General features: G+C 38.2%; 1 protein-coding gene across 1 annotated transcript in view; it reads right to left on the reverse strand.

Moving 5' to 3' along the window:
• Window positions 1-12,586: 12,586 nt before the first annotated feature.
• ADH4 (alcohol dehydrogenase 4 (class II), pi polypeptide) overlaps window positions 12,587-17,271 on the reverse strand; it is a 41,081-nt gene continuing 36,396 nt past the window's right edge. The window contains exons 8-10 of the mRNA XM_026509676.3: window positions 16,512-16,647; window positions 15,907-16,045; window positions 12,587-13,911 (exon numbers count right to left, since the gene is read on the reverse strand). Of these exons, the coding sequence (XP_026365461.1) occupies window positions 13,887-13,911; window positions 15,907-16,045; window positions 16,512-16,647 (300 nt within the window). The 3' untranslated portion in view covers window positions 12,587-13,886. The remainder of the gene's footprint in view (window positions 13,912-15,906; window positions 16,046-16,511; window positions 16,648-17,271) is intronic.

Here is a 17,271-nt window from a genome sequence, read left to right on the forward strand (position 1 = left end):
CATGATTCCCACTTATCTCCACAACCTTATTTTCTGCTATTCGACCACACAAGTCTCATTCCAAGCTTATGGAACATTTGCATTTTCTTTAAAGGACTGTTCTCTTTCTTGATTCCAGGCCTTTGTATATAATAGAACTTTTGCTTGGAATACAGCAGGCATTTTTTTAGTGAAAGAAAGCTTTTAGCAAAGAGTTAATGTTCTTTTCCCTATTGTAGATATATTGTCTATCTTCTTGGAAGAAGCATTGGCATTTTTGTGATACCTTCCTAGTTTGCTAGTTTCCGGTCTGACATGTAAGGAGATTGAAAGTTGTCAGTTCATCCTAACAACAAGTAAAAAGCTGAACAAACTGAGAAATCAAAAACTCTCCTTAGATCTGTCAGAGAGTTGAGATCTCAGGACAAACCAATGACCCCAGAATTGGAGAGTTAGATAAATACAGAGAATTACAACTTACTGGAGCAAAAACCCACCTCTGGGGGAACCAATATTGGTATTGGAAATTGTGAAGTGTAATTGATTAATAGCTGAAGGCTTAGTGTGGATAAGTCAGAGTTAACTCCAGAGAGATCTAGTCATGGGGGGTGGGGTGGGTCCTCACACTTTCGTGATTTCAGGGAGTGTGCAGTGCGTGGTCTGTAAATGGGCTATCAGAATTGAACTAGGGTGTTGGGCAAGCTGCTCAGTGGGAAGGAAGAGAAGAAAGTTTTGTATTGGCTCCTTACTTGAATGGAAATGAAAACACAATAGGGGTGCCTCGGTGGCGCAGTCGTTGGGCATCTGCCTTTGGCTCAGGGCGTGATCCCAGCATTCTGGGATCGAGCCCCACATCAGGTTCCTCCACAAGCACCTGCTTCTTCCTCTCCCACCCCCCGTGCTTGTGTTCCCTTTCTCGCTGGCTATCTCTGTCAAATAAATAAATAAAATCTTTAAAAAATAAAAGGAAATGAAAACACAATAAAACTTGTGGCATGTAGTGAAAGCAGTGCTTATAGGAAAATTTATAACTTTGAACGTATACATTGGAAAAGAAGAAAGATAAAAATTAATTTCCTAACATTCTCCATTAGGAAAGTAGAAAAAGAAGAACATATTAAGTCCAAAGTAAGCAAAAGAAAATAATAAAATTTAGAGTAGAAATAAATGAAATTGGAAACTGGAATCAGTTGAGAAACTCAACAAAACCAAAAGCTGGTTCTTTGAATAGATTAATGAAATTGATAAGCCTCTAGCCAGGCTAATTAAGAAAAAAGAGAGGAGCACAAATTACTAACATCAGAAATGAAAAAGGGACATCACTACAGATACCATGGACATTTAGAGGATTATAAAGTAATACAGTGAACAACTGTTTGCACACAAAATTGATAACCTAGATCAAAGGGACAATTCCTTGAAAGACACAATCTGTTTAAAACTCACACAAGAAAAAATAGGTTATTTGAATAGGCTTATATCTAGTAAAGAAATTGAATCAACCTTTCAAAACAGAAAGCACCAGGCTCTGGTGGATTCTACAAACTGTTTAAGAGAAAAATTATACCAATTATCTACAATCTTTTTCAGAAGATAGAAGCAGAGGAAGCACAATACCATTTATATTTGCTTGTGAAAAAATGAAATACTTAGCTATAATCCTAACAAAATATGTACAATGTCAATATGGGGAAAACTGCAAAACTGTTGAAAGAGATCAAACAAGAACTAAATAAATGAAGAGATATTCCATGTTCATGGAAAGAAAGGCTCGGTATTGGGGCGCCTGGGTGGCTCAGTGGTTAAGCGTCTGCCTTTGGCTCAGGGTGTGATCTCAGGGTCCTGGGATCGAGCCCCGCGTCGGGCTCCCTGCTCCACTGGAAGCCTGCTTCTTCCTCTCCCACTCCCTCTGCTTGTGTTCCCTCTCTCGCTGGCTGTCTCTCTGTCAAATTAAATAAAATCTAAAAAAAAAAAAAAAGAATCGGTATTGTCAATCTGTCAGTTCTTTCCTACTTGATCTATAGATTGAACACAATCCCAGTCAAAATCCCAGCAAATTATTTTATAGATATCAGCAAACGGACTCTAAAGTTTATATGGAGAGGCAAAAGAGCCAGAATAAGTCAACACAGTATTGAAGGAGAAGAGCAAAGTTGGAAGACTGACGCTATCCAACTTCAACACTTACTATAAAGCTATAATAATTGAGACAGTGGGGGAGCAATAGAACAGAATAGAGTCCACAGATAGACCCATGTGAGTATAGTAAATGATCTTTGACAATATAGCAAAGAAAATACGCAATATACAGTACAGGAAATACAGTCTTTTAAAAAATGGTGCCAGAACAACTAGATATATACTGCAAAAAAATGAATCTAGACACAGACCTTCATCCCTCATAGAAATTAACTCAAAATAGATCATGGACCTGAAAGTAAATGCAAAACTGTAAAACTCCTAGAAGATAACATAGGGGAAAATCTAGATCACCTTAGGTATGGCAACGATTTTTAAATGTAATACCAAAGGTATGAGCCATAAAAGGAATAATTGATAAGCTGGACTTCTTTGAAATTTATGCTTTGAAAGACAGTGTCAAGAGAAGGGGGCAAGCCACCGACTGGGAGAAAATATTTGCAAGGCATGTTTTATAAAGGATGGTCTTCCAAAATATACAAAGAACTCTTAAAATTCAACAGCTAGAAAACTAACAACCCAACTTAAAAATGGGCAAAAGATTTGAACAAGTTCCTCATCAAAGAAGATGTATATATGGCAAGCAAGTATGAAAAGGTATTCAACATATATCACTGGGAAATTGCAAATTAAGACAAATAAGATACTACTACACAACTGTTTGGCCAAAATTCAAAACAGAACACCAAATGCAGCAGGAACTCTCGTTCATTATTGGTGGGGATGCAAAATGGTATGGCCACTTTGGAAGACAGTTTGACAGTTTCTTATAAAACTGAGCATATTCTTACCATACTATCCAGCAATCATGTTCCTTGATATTTACCCAAATGAGTTGAAACCTTGTGTTTGCACAAATTTTATAGAAGTTTTATTCATAATTTCCAAAACTTGCACGTGAATATTTATGGCAGCTTTATTCCAATTGCCAAAACTTAGAAGCAACTGAATATCCTTTAGTAGGTGAATGGATAAATAAACTATGATTCATCTGGATAGTGTAATATTGTCAAGTGCTGAAAAAAAATGAGCTCTCAAGCTCTGAAAAGACTTGGAGGAATCTTTAATCCATATTACTAAATGAAAGAAGCCAGTCTGAAAAGGCTACATACTGTGTAATTCCAACAGTATAACTTTCTGAAACAGACAAAGCTATGGAGACAGTAAAAAAGAAAAAAAAAAATCAGTGGTTGCTGGGGTTGGGGGAGGGAGGGATGAATCGGTGGAATAGAGAAGATTTTTAAGGCAATGAAATTATTCTGTATGATATTGTAATGGTAGATAACATCATCACACGTTTGTCAAAACCCATAGAATGTACAACACCAAAAACTAACCCTAACATACAGTCTGGACTTTGGGTGATGATGGTGTGTCAGTGTCATCAGTTGTAGCAAATGTACCAGTATTGTGGGACACGTCGATAGAGGGGCAGCTTGTGTCTGTGTGTGGAGGCGGCAGGTAGAAAGGAACTCTGCTCGGTTTTGCTGTGAACCCTAAAACTTCAAAAAATAAGGTATATTAAAAAATAGGAGTTACAAATAGATATAGAAGTCACATCTACTTTCTATGAGAAGGAAAAATTGTTTCAAGGTGAAATCAGAGGCCCTCAGTTTCATGAGGGAATTTGCTAGTGTAGACTAGATTAGAAATAACCTGTCCAGGTAGGAGATACAAGATACGCGTGATATTTTCCAAATACAGATCACATAATGGGCATAGCAGCACAAGAGAAGTAATGGGGAACATCAACCCCAAGGCATCATGTAGTTAAATTCTTGATCTATCTATCTTGCTCTGTGTTTCATCTACCAGAAGAGAGTAAACAATGAGTTATACTGCTAACTTAATTCTGACTCTCAAGAAAAAAAGTTCAGATTATTTTGAACTGAAGGGCTCGTTAGGTGAAAATGACCCATCATTTTAGACTTTATAATAGCAAGTAAGTGTACAGAGTCAAAGAGAGTTCAAAAAGTGGAAGCGTATTTCACAGAGCTTGCAAGAAAGATAAGTACTGAACGAATTTAAAGGAGAGTTCATGAAGCCATAAATATGCAATTTAAGGGGAACTCTTTCTCCCCCTAGTTCTAGTTGACACTGCTTGTATACATAGTCCATTTGAGAGGCAGAGACAGCCCTTGCTATAGACCCCATGAATTGGAACAGGAAACTGTCTGAATTGAAGGAAGCCTCAGATGGGTTGACATGAGGGAACCAGAGTGGCTGGTACTAGTTCTGATAAATCAAAGGTTCCAAAGTTACCCAACAAACCCTTTCTCTTGGGAAACAGATATACACATAGCATACAGAGAAGATGGATATCTAGTTTGCAGCTACAGATCTGAATTATGTTGTGCAATTTTTCCTGTTACTTTTCAAGACCAACACATATCACAGAATCAGGAAGTCAGAGACTTCTCAGGTGGCTCTGTGATCCCAAAGAAGGAAATTTTCTTTGTATTTTTTATAGGTAATTATATATTAGAAGTTATTGCTTATTGTAAATAACCTGAGCTTATCTTTTCCAGACAAGAACTTTGGAGACTCTGGAACTCTGGAGACTCTGGAAAACCTAACAGCCCGGAGAGGTATAAGGTTTAATTTCATATTGTCTCAGTTTTGTCTTTGAACTCCAAGGCTAAACAATATAGGTACCAAAAGTACCCCCACACTCTAAGGCAAGGTACTAGCCTACCTTATGTAGGACATGCTAAGACACAGACAATTTCTTCTGCCAGCATTAGCTCATCTCTTGTTTCTGAGCTCTGTAAGGGACAGCAAAGACTTCATGAGGAAGGACAAAAATAATTGGGAAGGAGGATTTCTTTGGAAAGAGTTGTCAGTGTGCTGTATATGCCCTTCCCACTTTCTAGTGAGGGTGATGGAAGCATTTTCTTCTCATCTGAAGCCAGGAGAAGAGAACCACTCAAAAAGCTTGAAATGTGTTCTCTGGAACCTGAATGACTCAAAGTCTGGTATCTGAAATAATAAAAAAAAAGTCAGGCTAGAGGCTGGCTAGAGCATTCTGTTTGGTGGCAGAATGAAGTAGAGCAGAGTTTAGTGGAGTCAGACCCACAGGTGTGTTTTCCCATGGACCAAATGTGGACCCTGCAAAGGGAGACAGTTGTAGACAATCTTAAAAGAAACTTCATCGAAGACACTGCAAAGGGAGACAGTTGTAGACAATCTTAAAAGAAACTTCATCAAAGAGATCCACCCTGGTGGAAGTCAGGGGCTAAAGGCAAAGTCTTAGTTGTCTGGTTGTGTAAAGAATCCAACCTATAAAGGAATTGTAGGTAGGGGGTCCCCAGTGGGGTGGAGGGTTCTTTGTGAAACCCACAGAAATTCCCTACTCAAGAAGGAATCTAGTATTTAAAAGGTGCTACACCCAAAGAGTATGAAAATCAGATTGCGATAGTAGTTACTGGTCATGTAGAATATAGTCTTTTCCCCCAAATTTCACCTCCCTTTGATTCTGGACAATGGAGGGGCTTGAGCAGTAGTAGCTAGCGAGTGGTGGGAGCGATAGAGCATGAACAAGAGAAGAAGCAAGCCCCTCATTCCTTCCTCATTGCAGATTTAATTTCCTGGGGCAGCAAGGGCAGCGAAGCCAGTGGTGGGGGTCCTGTGTTCAGGGGTGGAATAGTGGTTTAGTCTGTAGCATTTGGAGCCTGATAGATCAGTTCTGTTGCATAGGCTTGGAAATAAATTTCAGGCTGTATATCTCTGAAAGTGTTTTCTAGTTCTCTTGATAATACTGTGACCTACTCAATATGACCTACCCAATATCTTTTAAATAAATTCCTTATCGTTTTAAATTAGCCAGAATTGATTTCTGTGACTTCCGATGAAATCAGTCAAAAATAGTACTAGGAATTTTGCAAGAAAACAGACCATCAGGGGGTTAATCTGGGATTAATTATCTGACCTGGTTGAGGCTGAAAGCAGTGAAAATTCAGTTGATTCTAAGGGGTAGAGTGTCTCTAGGTATGCAGGGATGGATGAAACAATTAATTAAAAAATCAACTCTGATTTTCTGGAATGAAGTGAGTAAGTATTGGAGGCAAAACCTTGGGGACTACTCAGTTTTTACCACAGAGGAGTATTAAAGTGCATGAGTCATTCAAAGCTAGGGGGGTAGATGGTTGCTTCTAAAAGTGCTGGACAGTTTTTAGAGTACAGATCCTTTACCTCTTTGGTTAGGTTTATTCCTCGGTATCTTATCGTTTTTGGTACAATTTTAAATGGGATTGATTGATTCTATAATTTCTCTTTCTTCTGTCTCATCGTTAGTGTGTAGAAATGCACCTGAGTTCTGCGCATTGATTTTATATCCGGCCACTTTGCTGAATTCCTGAATGAGTTCTAGCAATTTTGGGGCGGAGTCTTTTGGGTGTTCCACATAGAGTATCGTGTCCTCTACGAAGACAGAGAGTTTGACTTCTTTGCCAGTTTGAATGCCTTTTATTTCTTTTTGTTGTCTGATTGCTGAGGCTAGGACTTCCAGTACTATCATAGAGTTTCATTCATATGTGGAATATAAGAAACAGCATAGAGAATCATAGGGGAAGGGAGGGGAAACTGAATGGGAGGAAATCAGAGAGGGAGACAAACCATGAAAGACTCTTAACTATAGGAAACAAACTGAGGGTTGCTGGAAGGGGGGGGAGGATAGGGGGATGGGTAAGTGGGTGATGGACATTAAGGAGGGCACGTGATGTGATGAATACTGGGCGTTATACACAACTGATGACTTATTCAACTCTACATTTGAAACTGGTGATGTACTATATGTTTCTAGTTGAATTTAAATAAAGAAAAAGAAAAAAAAAGTGCTAGACAGTATAATGAAAGAGAATGGTAAATTCTGGTTGCTCTGTGATGTCAGGGCTCTAGTTTAGCTGCTCTGCTATTTTCTGGTTTTTCCTACCATGGTTGTAAGACGGCTGCTACAGTTCCAGCCTCTCATGTCCTTACATGACAACATCCAAGTGTAGGAAGGAAACAATCTTCTTTTTACCCTTCCTTTTTTTAAAATCAGGGGAGAAATCGCTCCCCAAAGCCCTCTAACAGACTTCCCCTTTTGTCTCACCAGACTAGGGTCATGTGTCTATCCCAAATCAGTCACTAGCATAGGAGAATGGGATTAGACCATTCATAGTTTAACTCTTAGGGCTGAGGGAGACTCCCACCTTCCCTGAGCCCATTATTGAATGAAATTTCTTGAATGAAATTGGGTTTCTTTTTGTATGGGAGAAGTGAGGAATGGCTAATGAGTCAGCAACCAGTGTGGGCATCACCATCTTTGGGCAGCTCTTACCTATTTATAGTGTGACCTAAACTCTGCCAGCTTTGAGTGGAACGTAGAGCAAGAGAAGTCCAGCTGGTCTAGATTGCTGTGAGAACAACCTTGATGCTTTCCTTTTCTGGACTCAATGTTGTTTAAGTGTCTGTGGCAGGATGTTGTTTGGAGCCTGTAGTAGATCTGTGGTGGAGAACCCAGAGTTCTAGAGCAAAGTCACGTTCTCTTCCATCCTGCTTATGATTGACAATGTCTAGCTACGGCATGCTAGGTGATCGTGCTTTCTGAGTTTCTCACCATGAGCTGGGTATTACTGGATCAAGAGGATTAGAAGCCTGGACATGCCCCAGGAGGATAGCATTACTGAGTGGAATTGTGGATACAGGACTGGATCCGAGTAGATCCTGAAGGCCCAGTAAATTGCCCAGGCGATTGACTCCCACTCCTACTGCACTTCTACTTCTGTACGATCAGTTTATAGGTGAGGAAGAGCATTTCAGCTTTGTTTACAGTGCTCCGCACAATATTCTGGCAGTTGGTAGACGTGGATTTGGGAAAACTTAACAGGAATACAGAACTTCAAGAATTATGTATATCTTTTTTTGTTTGTTTTTTAAAAAAGATTTTATTTATTGGCGAGAGCGAGAGCATGCGCGAGAGAGCATGAGTGGGGGGAGGGGCAGAGGGAGAGGGAGCAGCAGGATCCCTGCTGAGCAGGGAGCCCAACGTGAGGCTCAATCTCAGACCCTGGGATCATGACCTGAGACGAGGGCAGATGCTTAACTGACTGAGCCACTCAGGCGCCCCTATGTATATCTCTTTGAGTTTTCTTTGACAAGAATGAAATGGCCTAAGGTATGGGTCTACATTGATTAATAGGCAGTAATTAGTTATTTGGTCAGATGGTCAGGGACTTTGAAGGAATGAGGTTATAAGATTGGTAATAAGGAAGTCTGGAGAAGAGATATGTGGCTGGACCTTTTATACTGTGCAGTGTATGTGAGAAAATTTATAGTCCATGTGAATCTCCCACCAAAAGTTCTGATTTTGGAAGAGATTGTCAATTATCAGGTGAACAAGGTAAGCCAGCCTGGGGATATTGTTCAGCAAGTCCCCCAAGTACTTACTTAGTGGGCTTCTACATGTAAGTGCCCATAGACATGAGCATAGGCTCAACAGCATAAACATTCCTTTCCAGGAATGTTCTGGCTCTGCCAGTGTCTGAGTGGCAGGCTGAGTGTTCAGACTGATACCAACACCTAACAACCCTGGATCTCCGCTATGGTATAATACCTAAGGGGGACTAGATAGCCATTCTGTGACAGATTGGTTACATTGGATTCCTTTCACCATGCAGGGGGCAGAAATTTGTTCTCACTGGGATCAACTCTTATTCCAAATCTAGAATTTTTTCCCTGTCTATTATTTTTCTACTTGTATCATCATCCATGGATTTATTAATATAAATGAAACAGATTCAGGCTCTCAGATTAAAAAAATATAGCAAAGGCATATGCTTTTAGTTACTCCATTAGTTTGGAATAATTAATAATTCCACATTGTACATGTGGAAGAAAAGGAAAGTGCTAAGGATTCTCTTTTAATTTGGCAGAAAAATTTTAAAGACTGCTTAGAAATACAGAGATGTCAATTACAATATTATTACCAGGTTAAAATCTTGGCAATGAGATGAGCAGAATTGCAGATTCCTCTTGGAGGTTATTTTCACAGGAGAAGGCAACACTTTCTAACATCTTTGGAGTCACATAGGACATTTTGGTTCAAATAACATTGAATTAACTGAGAATGGAGTTCTTTTTAACAAAAAAGCGAAGATGTTCTAGTAACAGTTGTGAATATTCACACATCTCCATATTGTTGAGGAGAACCAATAGATACTTTGGGAAACCTTTTAAATTTATTATTACTTTTTCATAGAAAATGGACTTTAAACAAGTTTTAATTTCAGTATAGTTAACATACGGTGTTATATTGGTTTCAAGTGTACAATATAGTGATTCAACAGCTGCATATATTATCATTGCTCATCAAGTAAGTATACTCTTAATCCCCTTCACTTATTTCACCCATCCCCCCACCCACCTCCCCTCTGGTTTGTTTCCCATCTGTTTATTTTCTATAGTTAAGAGTTGGTTTTTTGCTTTGTCTCTTTTGGAAACCTTTTTAATTTAATACCTTATCAAACCAGGTTTTTAAAAGTAGCTTATGATGCAGAATTTTGTTTTTTATGTATCTGCAAGAAGGGATATCTCTTTCATCTCTTTCTCAGACTCCTTTGGTTAATTATAAACATTTTTATTTTTAAGGTCAGGTTCTGACATTTTATTAGCTACACTGTAAGTAGGCCTATCAAACAGAGAAGTTTATTGGCAGAAAGGATAAAAAATGTTATTTAATAGGAATAAAATAAAGAGGATATAATTTTTCTATATTATTAAATGCCTATTTACTCATAATTTCCTTCTAAAAAGACCTTGAGGGGCACCTGGGTGGCACAGCGGTTAAGCATCTGCCTTCGGCTCTGGGCATGATCTCGGCGTTGTGGGATCGAGCCCCACGTCAGGCTCCTCCGCTGTGAGCCAGCTTCTTCCTCTCCCACTCCCCCTGCTTGTGTTCCCTCTCTCGCTGGCTGTCTCTATCTCTGTCAAATAAATAAATAAAATCTTTAAAAAAAAATTGAAAAAAAAAAAGACCTTGAAACTTCGGAGAAGACAAATGGTCTATCTTTGGGTTAAAGTGATAGAATAAGAGCATTCTGGTTAGTATCATTCCAGAGAGGAAATATTTAGGAATTTTATACACCTCAATATTTGTCAGTGATGGAGCTGGCTGACTAAAGAATATATAAATACAGTTTGCATTTACTGGTCTGTTATTCACACTGCAAGTGGAGTATTGACTCTAAGTATACCTAGAGATATTTAATTAGGAGTAAAGAGGATATGGTGGTGTGGGAGATGGGATTCTTCCAGCTGTCTTCAGCTACCAGAGGGACTAAACTTTCTGATGCTCTGGAGAGCAGAACTAGAGAGGCAGACTTTAGTTTTAACCATAAGGAAAAAATTGGCCTGCGAGGGTACTTAATCTAGGGTTGACTGACCGCCTGTCTGTCAGGCATATTTTAAAAAGTGATTTATTTATTTAATTTGGAATTGGGAAATATCCATCTTTCTTCACCCAACTTTTTATTTTGAAAAGTTTTATGATTTCAGAATTTGAAAAACAGGACAATGGATAATCTATGTTTTTCACCTAGATTACCAATTAATATTTTTTGGTCACATTTAATTTCTATCTCTCTCTCTCTCTCTCTCACACACACACACACACACACACTTTTTGATGAGTCATTTTAAAGGAAGTTGCAAATCTCATGAAATTTACCCCTAAATTTTTCAGCATGTGTCTCCTAATAGGGACATTCTCCTACGTGTAACCATCCTTTCTTAAGATCATGTTCACCTTGAAGTTTCTGTGAGCCTTCAAGATTTTTCTCACTTGCTTATGAAGACTCTCATAAGCAAGTGAGAAAAATCTTGTCTCTTTTCCCTGTAACACAGGATTTATTCAATGAGGTTAATAAATTCTGCCCTGCCTTGCTTAGAGAGCACCCTGCTGGAGGGCCTGCTATCTGCAGGGCACTCAAAGAATGTGAAGACTGGCCTTGCATTCAAGAATTTATGGTCCAGTCAAAATTCTGGAGAACCACATGGAATAATGCACATGAAAGTACTTTTAAAAATGTCAACTATGGTATAAGTGAAACTTGTTTTTCTTCAAGAAAATAGGCTCTGGTAAACGGGAAAAATGTTTTAAAGAACACCAGAGGGCGCTGTAGTAGCATTTAGAAAACAATCACGGGCTAAAATGTTTGAAGAGACTGGGACTGTATCTTAAAACTGCATTTTTTTTTCTTGCTAGAAGAGTATACCGTGATTGTATTGCCTTCTAAATTCAAGTATTGTCCATCCTATTAACTGACATTCTTAAAGTTTTGTAATAATTTCAGACCGAAAAAGCACACACACAAAAAATTGACCTGAATATCTTACTATGTTAGAGAATCCAAACGTTTAAAATAATTTTCTTTTTCCCTTTGGAGGGATCAAGTTCCATTCCAGTTTTGTTTCAGAAACTTGGTACCCTACAAATACTGGGATTTGTGTGTTGCTCCTAGTATTTTAAAAAGTAACATTTAAAATTGAAGAGTGAACGTGAGAGCCCTTAGGAGAAGCAGATAATTGTCAGCAGCTTGCAGATTTATTTTTATGTCTTTAAAGTGTGATTTTTAGGGGCGCATGGGTGGCTCAGTCACTTAAGTGTCCTACTCTTGATTTCAGCTCAGGGTCCTGGGATTGAGCCCCATTTTGGGCTCCGCACTCAGTGGGGAGTCTGCTTGTCTCTACCCTCCCTCTGCCCCTCTTCCTGCCCCCACTCTCTCTCTGTCTCTCAAATAAATAAATCTTTTTTAAAAAATAAAGTGCTTTCTGCACATTGCCCAATGCATTACTGGTGCATGATTTTGGTTTCTGGAGTATCATAGATTCAGCATTCATTTCTCATTTTAGGAAAGAGATGTTTGGGTGACTTAGGCATTTTAGGTGTACATTTTGAAGAGTTATACTGTAATTACATATACTAGGAGTTTCAGCTGGGTGCCTGGATGAAAAAAAAAGGCCTCCACTGCCAAAGGAATGATCAAAGTTAAGCTTTAAACCTCATACACATCACTTTGGGTTTTCACTGATTTTATAAGTAATTTTAACAGCCTTGTGAAGAATGAGATTTTGTTTGTTTGTTTGTTTTTTTCCAAGTCACAGAACCAAACTAGGAAAATTAGAAGATGGGTAGAGGCAGGGGCCACTGACTGCAGGAGTGATTGCAGAGCTAGAGGGAGAGAGAGAGGGAGAGGAACAACTGCATCACAACTTGGCATAAAAATACATTCTCATAATGACCATTCTCAGTTACTAGGATTAGGTTTGTGAATGTCTATTTAGGAAAAAAAGAGGCATGTAGAAAATGTTTTGGAAAAATATCATTCAGAAGAAATATTCTAAAATAAACTGGATACTTGTGAGGATAAACTTTGTCAAGCACCATGTCTTTATTGAGCATGTCTGACAGAGGGACTCCCCACAATGCCAACAAAGCAAGCATTTCCGGACAGAGCTGGCTTCCATTTCCAACAAAAGAGAGTCTGCAGTAAGCAGAATGTAAGTTTCTACTTTGAGATATCCTCGCCCTCCTCTGCCAGAGCTTCTGAGAGGCTTATCTTCTCTCAGAGTTCAGCATGTGGTACACATTTAAAAATAAAACTCTAGGGGCTTTCAGAAATTATGCTAAGCTGAGAGCTAGTGTTTGTTACTCTGATCCACAGTACTATCTCTTATCCTTAAACTGTCTATTGTAGCAACTATGAGGATAATTGTTTGAAACCACTCATTTTGCTTTTCATATAAATCTTTTTTATTTTTAACTGTTCCCCCTCCTTTCCCACTAAAGCCTATATAAATCTTATTGTCTGTTATATCTTGTAACTTTTTACTTACTATGTTACTTTGTCACTTTTAATTGACTATAAAAAGTACTTAGTGCTAATTACAGGTTGTTAAACTCTAAAGCTCTAAACATTATATGTTGTCATAATTATCAAAGGTGAAAAGGGCAATTAGTAAAGATGGACATTTGAGAGTATAGATGTGTTTTTTCTTTTAAAACATCTTCATTGTTTATATATACTCATTTATGTAGCTTCTGATATTCCACTCCTTGTGATTATAGTTCACAGTGGTAAAGAAGGGCTAAGAGAGAAGAAAATACCAGATGTCAAAAAGGAAATTATTTAGCAGCTTATTAAAGAAGATTAGCTTGTAGCTTATTGAAACCTGGAAACTATATAATAGCATTTTATATATATGACGTATTTTAAAGATATATGTATCTTATGTACACATCTATAATAGTAATTTTTCTAGTAAAAATTATTTTATTATGGAAAATTTTAAGCATAAACAAAAGTAGAGAATAGTGTAATGAAACCCCATATATCACCCAACCTAAAAAATTATAAACATAAAGCCAATCTAGCTTTACTTATTACTCTTCATTCCCCACTCCCACCTCTCCAGAACTAGTTTTAAACAAGTCTCATCATATAATTCTATTCGTGAAACCATCAGTTATCATAATTACTAAGCAGGAAATATTAATGTATTTTATGGATACAAAGGCTGTGATGTTTATAACTCTTTGATGTTGAGATGATAACTATAAGTAGTTGTTTACATTCATGGCAGTCCTTGATTCATTATTACAGGTTGTAAATTAACCAGACAGGTTCAGGTTCAGGTTCAGGTAGTATTCCAGTTTGTTCCTGGTGTCTTCAAAAGGTCAGGACTATTCGAATGCTGTTAATAATAAGACGATAGCATAATTTTTATGGTAAATTTAACCAAAACCCACAAATAATTTTTGTATTTTTCTTTCAGCATTTGGCTTACTCTTTCTTTATAGACATCTATAAAGAGAAATTAGTGCATTATCCCTAATTTCTTTTATCTTGTCATTCATGGAGTTAACCATACTTTGTGTATGGTGCTAGTAAGCTGGGAAAAGTTGGGGACCTCACGTGACCCTGGGTGAGGTCCGTGCTGCCCAAGGTTCTATAGAGTAGAACATGCTAAGATTGTAGTGGGGTTTTCATCCTGGAATAGTCACTGCTTAGTGTGTTGGGATGATGCTTTCTGAGAACCTAAGTATTCTTACTGCTCGTAATTCCTTGAACACGTAGAAGCAAAGATGGGGGTAAGCCTCAAGGACAGACGCTTCCTTCTGTTCCACCTTATGGCGGGAGCTGTGGACTCCCTGGCATTAGCAGGTTGCCGTGCATGATGTTTTCCTCACCCAGGGACTGGAACTACATCTGTCTACCTGTGGAGGGAGAACCTCTGTGTCCTTTCCTCACCATGAGTCGGGGTCACTGCACCTTAGAAGAGCAACTGGGTGTCCTTGCTTCTATACCCATATGCTAGGTCCCATCCTCTGCCTTCTCCATTGTCACCTTTCCATCGGTGTGAGCAGTAATGTGGTTTTCCCAGTGAGCCAGAGGGGAAGTAGGAGGCCTCATTCAGGTGTCTAGCCCTCAGCCTTCCATTTTTCCACTGATTATCAGGCCTACTTTTAGAGTATGGGAGACTTGCCCGGCTATTAATAAAGTAATTCACCATTTTCCATTTGGCTGCCACTTAGCATTCCTTATGGGTATATTCGATAACAGAACTCTAGGGGAAAAGGGGTGGTGGTGGAGGAGATATGAGTTTTAGGGTCTAAGGCCCCAAACTCCAACCTAACTCCCCAAATAAGGGCTACTCCTTACGGAGATATTGAGATTGTGCAAGATATTACAGAGCTTATGCACTAAGTTATTTTGTATAGCTTAAAAATGTTTCTTTTTTCTTTTTTATTGAACTTTTTGATACGTTGCAGCTATTGTGTTTGCAAATTAGAGAGTTCATGTCAGTAGAAATAATTTCTCAGATTTCTTTCCCAGGAAGTAGCCTGGGTCCTCACATCATGGACCTATTTTCTTCTTTTGCAACATTTATTTTCTGCTTCAAATTCATTTCATTTAACTTTACATTCCCTCCCCCTCCCCATTTTGTGATATCTTCTCTTTTTGTTGCTTTTTTGGTCCTGCATTTCCCCTGTGAAACTGTTCCTGATGTTTTTCCCTTTGCTTCTATTGACCAAGCTATGCTTGATCATTTTAACCAAAATCATTGATCCTAGTGTCTCCTGCTCCCCAGTTGCTACAGATCCCCCAGTTGGCACATTTCTATAAATTAGTCCTCGGGCTCTGTGCTAGAGAAGCCAACATAGCTAAAACTGTGGATCAGAATGTATCTTATAGGAGACCTGGGACAAAGCAAGAGAGAGTTGGGGCATCCTTTACGTTTCTTTAAATGAGCCACTCACTGCTCACATAACCATGGTTTTCACCTGGTTCTGATAATGAAGGGCCTGGAGTGGGCATTCTTTGTTAATTGCAGGACATAATGATGCGAGACCCAGGGCTGTACTGCACCAGAGTGACCTGACATTATGCTGTGGAAACCTTTCTTTCTAGGCAGCAGCCCCAACTGAGTTAACGATTGTGAAAGGGAAAATATGTATCTGTTTGTATCACCGCTCTATGTTGGAATAGTCTATGGCAGTGTGTGTTAAGGAAATAGAGTAGGAAGCTTTTCTTTTTTTCCAGTGGCCACTGTTTAATCTTTTGAGCACATCTAGTATGTGTGATGATGTGGAAAATGTCAGAAAAGACAAACTGGTTAGTTCTTAACATCAAATAAATAGTCCTCATAAAGGTTTTTCAAACCACTTATTCCTGTTTGTTAATTTACCTTTTGCCTTGGTTCATTAGGTCAAATGCCTCATTGATTTTGTCAAAAGGCAGGGTGTGAGTCACCAATATATCCAGATCAAATTTCTTATTCTTGTAGTCAGTAACCAGCTTTGGCATAGAATCGATGCTCTTCCAACCTGTAATTTGACCAAAATGCCAAGTGAAGACATGGTATTTGACAGGAGGTAGTTGAATCAGTTGGTTGAGTGAATGAAATTACCAGGTCAGATTTGGGTTGCTTCAAATAGATTATCCCTCCAATCTTTAATTTTCTACACTTTTATTTATTTAAAAGTTTTTCTTAATAAGGAATGTTAAAATTAGTTCCTGTTTCTAGATAAGAAATTATCTCTGTTTGGTCGGAGTTTACATTTTGTTCCTCTGTGTTGGTTCATTTTAATGCAAATTGAATTTCAGTTTGTGGTTATCCATATATACAAACTGTTTACTTTCAGATAATTCATAGAATAACTTTTATGCAGTCTCTAGATGTGTTATTAGGCACTCAGTATATAAACAACAGTTTCCCTCTCCATTCAATAATCTTCATTATAAGAATTTGCGTACCACTATGGAGAAAATTAAAGGAGAAAAAAAACTGACCACCAAAGCATGTTCCGTTTATGGTACGGCCCATGATTAGCTCCACTGGAGATACCATCAGTCCTCTCATTTCAGAGTCTACTCCAATGAAAGTACATGATCCCCAACCGACTATTGTACTGTCCAGGGCTGCTCTCTGGAAGGTCAAACAAAAAGGGTTAGCCGAGTAAGTAGAAAAAGTAGAACACGATCTCTAGTGTAGGTATGTACAATGGTTTAGGAAAATTTTATACAACTGTGCACATAAGATTATCCAAGCTAAGGAGGGTGTGGTATTGTTGATTGATACTTGAAACTCCACTGTTCAGTTTCAGATAGAACATTCATTAAAAATTTGAAATTCATCAAAAAAGATACTGAAAAGAAAAAGAACCTATTATTTTCTTCTGTTTAATATCATAGTTCTGCTGGACCTGGAATGTATATCATTGCATATCAAGAAAAAAACATGTGAAATTAGGAAATAACTCTAGAAGCTATGTATTATAAATTCTAATCAAGTTTTTGGTGATTTGCCTTGGGTATGTACTAAAACATTTGCAATTTCAGAGACATAAAAACACAATCCTTGAAGTCATGAAGAGAGGATGAATATTTACTAGAACCTAGGAAGTGAGGTATACACTGTTAACTTAGTATATCTCAATGTAGGATAAATAAAAAATGCTGTTTAAAAACAGAGAGCAAAACAGTTAAACAGAATCTGACACTGGTTGCTGCTCATAAAACATTTCATCTGCTTCCCTACATTATTTTTTTT

Source organism: Ursus arctos, unplaced genomic scaffold (assembly GCF_023065955.2).
Source record: "Ursus arctos isolate Adak ecotype North America unplaced genomic scaffold, UrsArc2.0 scaffold_9, whole genome shotgun sequence".
Taxonomy (NCBI): domain Eukaryota; kingdom Metazoa; phylum Chordata; class Mammalia; order Carnivora; family Ursidae; genus Ursus; species Ursus arctos.